Source organism: Oreochromis aureus, linkage group 18 (assembly GCF_013358895.1).
Source record: "Oreochromis aureus strain Israel breed Guangdong linkage group 18, ZZ_aureus, whole genome shotgun sequence".
NCBI lineage: Eukaryota > Metazoa > Chordata > Actinopteri > Cichliformes > Cichlidae > Oreochromis > Oreochromis aureus.
In genome coordinates this window covers 21,336,433-21,341,142 of record NC_052959.1, presented here as the reverse complement: position 1 = coordinate 21,341,142, position 4,710 = coordinate 21,336,433, and the positions used below count along the sequence as shown (strand labels likewise).

At 38.3% G+C, this 4,710-nt stretch overlaps 1 protein-coding gene across 2 annotated transcripts; it reads left to right on the top strand.

Annotated features, from left to right (window-relative positions):
• The first annotated feature begins 208 nt into the window (after nt 1-208).
• adcyap1b (adenylate cyclase activating polypeptide 1b) lies at nt 209-4,025 on the top strand. 2 transcript variants are annotated; one of them, XM_031735563.2, is made up of 5 exons: nt 209-588; nt 1,023-1,127; nt 2,093-2,227; nt 2,663-2,767; nt 3,449-4,025. In XM_031735563.2, exons 2-5 carry the CDS (start codon nt 1,024-1,026, stop codon nt 3,630-3,632), a joined length of 528 nt encoding a protein of 175 aa, XP_031591423.1. In that variant the 5' UTR covers nt 209-588; nt 1,023; the 3' UTR covers nt 3,633-4,025. The 2 variants fall into 2 exon arrangements, with proteins under 2 accessions (XP_031591423.1, XP_031591424.1); XM_031735564.2 differs by lacking the exon at nt 2,663-2,767.
• The last annotated feature ends 685 nt before the right edge of the window (nt 4,026-4,710 follow it).

Sequence of the window (4,710 nt, the reverse complement as noted above, 5' to 3'; positions counted from 1 at the left end):
TGCATTCACAAGCGTCTCTCTCTTTCTCTCTCTCTCTCTTTTTTTTTTTTTTTAAAAAAAGAAGAAAGTTTGAAAGTAAACTTCCATCTTCGGAGGGAGGTGGGGGTGAGTCTGACGGATGCATCGATGAGGAAGGAACTGTACTATTATATTCCGGGAGGAAGACTTGATGACGTCTATAGCATCCTTAATGTGACTTATTGGAGGGAGGAGGAGGACGACGAGGAGGAGGAGGAGGGGGGCAAGGCTTGCGATACATGGATAAAAATCCAAGGCAATCACAGCACAGGACAAAAGTTTAGAGCAACGATATGTAGACGCACAGACAGCGCACTTTCCCACCGAGTTTTTGTTTGGCTTTGCGACCGGTTGAGTCCTATTAATTGGGTATAAAAGTGAGATAGGCAGCACTGAGGGGAACATAAGGAGACGACGGAGGCGCTTCAGCCAGGGAAGAAGTGCCGTGAGAAAGATACCGTCTCTCTCTTTCTTTCTCTCTCACTCTCACACACACGCAAACACGCACTGCCACAGCCGCGCCCGGATCACAACCTACAGCACAGCCTCCTCTCTGCTTTCCTGCTATAGGTATGTGCTTTATCTGCGGAGTGTCTTACAACTCGGAGAAATTTATGCTCCAGAGCGAGATAAAGTAATGGAATAAATTCCCTTTTTGTGAACTGCGTGGAGATCTGCATTTTTTTTTTAGCTACTTTGACGCTGAACATAGAGGATTTGGTGTCATTACCGCAGTGTAACTTTTACAAGATAAGGTGAACAAAACACAAAATATCCAGTTTTTTTCTTCCCAGCCCTCGTTTTTAATTATTCTTTTTTGGTATAAGCCAGTGGACGCTATCTTTATCCAGTTAATTCAAACAGGTTCATGTTCGAACCAGCTTTTTAGTTTTATTAGTGGTGAGGTGCACCGCCTTGTGAGTTTGATACAACAAAGAAAAAGCCGCTTTATTGTCAGGTAACTGCTCTGTTTAATGTTGTGTCTGTTTCTTATTTCCTAACAGCATGGCCAGTTCGAGTAAAGCGACTTTAATCTTGCTCATCTACGGGATCTTTATGCACTACAGCGTCTTCTGCACACCTCTTGGACTAAGTTACCCCAAGATTAGGTAGGTTTCTGGTTTCTGGGTTGTTGTCGTTGTCTTTTATGTTCTATTTGAAATGCACGTTTCAAATAGAACATAAACACGTTTCATTTAATGTTGCTGTTACGTTTGTTGCAATCAACGAAAAAGAGGTTTGTTCACTTTGTTTCAAATAAATGCGCGCCATTGCGCACAAACTCCGCGCGCAAGTTTTAGAATCTTCCAGTTAAGCATGATAACAGAAGGACATGCAGGCTTTTAAACAATCAAATGCAAGGTTGGTGTGGAAAATGAGTATGGAAATTGCACAGGAGTATCTGTCCGGTGGGACGGTTCATGGAACTCCCCTTATTAAAAATGAGAATGCAGTCGATGCAATGGATAGCCCTCGGGATGACGGTGGACTGGCGTCACCAAGGAGAGGCGAGGCAAAACGAATAGGAGAGCTTTATCCATTTAAGATTTAGTCTTCTTCTTTTCCTTCTTCGGGAAAAGCATATCCATTATTTGGGCGTGGTTCTCCTTGATTAAAAAAAAACAAAACATAAAAAAAGGTATTTTCTGAATTCTTTTTAATATTTTTGAGCTCCACGCCTACACTAAATGTGATCATTTTCACACCCATTGTTTCGAGTTTTAAATAATTAATGAGGTTGGAGCCGGGAGCATCAAGTGGAATATATATATTTAAAAAACCCCGATTTCTTCCAGAAAGAAAAACATATTCAAAGAAAGAAAACAATAAAGCAGGACGCATATAATAAAATTCAAGTCATTATTTTCGCCAAATTTAAATGATTCGTTTTCTGGCTTATTTTTATTTATTTATTTACTCTAAAAAGCCTCTTTTCCCCCCGTTTTCACCCTTTTCCATTGCATTTAACAGCCCGCTGTTTTTAAAGGCAGATACAGACATTTGGCATCCTTTCACTCCTGCGTCCACACGTGTGCATTGATCAAAACTGTGATGAATGTTCTTCCTTTTGCAGACTTGAAAACGACGCATTCGATGAGGACGGGAATTCGTTATCCGACATGGGTTTTGATAGTGATCAGATTGCTATACGAAGCCCGCCATCCTTAAACGACGACGCATACACCCTATACTACCCACAGGAGAAGAGGTAAATGCGCCTTCGTATCACAGCCAAAGCCTTGGGCTGGATTCCAATTTAATGACTTTGTTGCTGTTTGCTATAATGTTTGCTTGCTTTATTTTTCCCAGAGTTTCTCATGTTATTTGTCCTGTCTTATTTTCATTTCGAGTAGCCTAAAATGTTGATTCCCTACAGTTGATAATCAAGATTAAAAAAAAAAAAAAAAAGGTCGGTAGATTCTTAAAGGATAGCCTGTAATTCCTTTTTTTTCTTTCTTTCTTTTTTCTTATTTATTTATTGCACTTGATGTGATATTGGACCTGCGAGTGGGCGGGAACATTTTAGGCTACTTTTGATCATTTTGTCCGCGCTTTTTAATTTAATTTTTACATTTTGTTTTAATTAATTTATTTTTATTTTAGTCACTGACGATCTATGTGTTTTGGCGTTTTATCATCTCAGACCAGAAAGGCATGCTGAGGAAGAATTAGATAGAGCCTTGAGGGAGATCCTGGGTCAGTTAACAGCGAGACATTATCTGCATTCTCTGATGACAATTCGTGCAGGGTAAGGGCATTTCTTATTAGCGTTCACCTGCAGTCATCATTTTTATTTTATTTTTTTTATGTTTCTGCGCTGCTCAAGTTCAGGCTGCTGTATCACTGTCTGTCATTTTACGTGCGTGTGTGGTTTATTTCTTCTTCTTAAAAAAATGCTACCCTTCTATAAAACGTCTGGACATTTTCATTCCACCGTTTTGCTCCTATTTTTGATGTGGCGTGACATTGCATCCAAGATTTATGTTCTTTAAGAGTAAGATACTGAAATACAACGCTATTTGTAGCCCTTGTCTTACCTATCAATTGATTTTGCTTTTACAAACATTAATGGGTGGTGGGGGGAAAAAGCAAGCGTCAGAATATGTAATTGGATGTAAATTAATATTTGATAACCTTTCCAAAACGCTTAAATCACTAAATCTTTCCTCACATATATATATATATATATATATATATATATATATATATATATATATATATATATATATATATATATATATATTTAACGTAAAAAAAAAAAAAATTATAAAAATAAAGGCCCATCATAAATGCATTATTAATGACTACTGGCCAGATGAAGAGATGATCAAACTTGAAATGCCACATCAAAAAGAGCACAAACCTGTCAAGACCTCGCAGCTTTAACTAATGTCACTGTTGTTTTATTTATCTTCTGTATTTTTTTCAGTGACGACAACAGCATGGAGGAAGAATCAGAGCCCTTATCCAAAAGACACTCAGATGGGATCTTCACTGACAGCTACAGTCGCTATAGAAAGCAGATGGCCGTGCAGAAATACCTGGCAGCGGTTCTGGGTAGAAGGTACAGACAGAGAGTTAGGAACAAAGGACGCCGGCTTGCCTATTTGTAGCGCTGTTAAGGCGCTCAAACTGCCCTCCTGTGTATATACATCCAGTCGTTAAATCGAAGTCATTCAGATATATCTGACCAACCAGTGGATTGCGCCTGTGTTCTTTCAACATGTATTTATGTATGAAGTAAAGCCATTAAAATGAATATTTTAATAATAATATCGTTTTTTTTTTCTTTTTGTACAAAAGCACTTGATACCGCACAGTTATACTTTGTGGACCAATATTTTATTTTCATGTTTAAGATGTTGAAAACAAAACAAAATGATAAAAAAAAGAAGAAGAAGAAACCAGTAAAAAAAAGAGATAATTGTGCACCTTCAACATTATGCGCTTGAAATCTTTAAAAGTCATCTACATATGCAGAAAATAAATAGATTTTAAAAAGACAATCAAAGTATTGAATGTTATACTTATTTTTGTAACCAACGTTCTATTTTTTTAGTGTTGTTTGTTTTCCAAACAGGCCCAAAGAAGCAGTGAGCATGCTATGTGAGGCATATCCGGCTTATCCTAAATGATAGACGTTGCCCTTGTCCACGCTTCTCCACGCTCCCTTAATGGGAGCTCTGTGGGTTCGTATAGCTTGCTGCCCCTCCAAGGGGAATTCAGATGGCTTTTGTTCCACAGCCTCTCATTTGATGGTTAACCGATTGACTTACACGTTTAGTCAATGTAAGTGCTGGTAAAAATTCAACCTTCTTTCCAATTTCATTGCAGGCTTTTGCAAGGGCACTGATGCCTATACTAAAGAGAAAGGAAGCACTCGAGTTGCTGTTAACAGTATGCAGAAAACACTGCTTGCTCACTTGCCTCGAGAGTCATTTACAGTGGGAGATAAATCATGCTCGATACGACTGTCTAAGGAATGTTTCACATGTGTGTATTGTGTACAGTATAAAAATTACACAGAGCACATAGTCATCTCAGTGTTGTCTCTGTTCAGTCAACAGGATTAAATGGAGAAGAGAAAAGAAAAAAAACTGCTTCAACTGTTGATTGTATTTTGGCAGAGCTACAAAATATTCAGAAAGGACTCAGAAGGAGCAGAGAGTGATGCAGTTTGACAAAAGAGGA

What these genes read in the sequence shown, in the direction of transcription:
- adcyap1b (XM_031735563.2), top strand. Translation starts at nt 1,024, where the DNA reads ATGGCCAGTTCGAGTAAAGCGACTTTAATCTTGCTCATCTACGGGATC. An exon ending in CTAAGTTACCCCAAGATTAG is followed by an intron (nt 1,128 to 2,092) that starts GTAGGTTTCTGG and finishes TTCCTTTTGCAG; the next exon opens with ACTTGAAAACGACGCATTCG. An exon ending in TACTACCCACAGGAGAAGAG is followed by an intron (nt 2,228 to 2,662) that starts GTAAATGCGCCT and finishes TTATCATCTCAG; the next exon opens with ACCAGAAAGGCATGCTGAGG.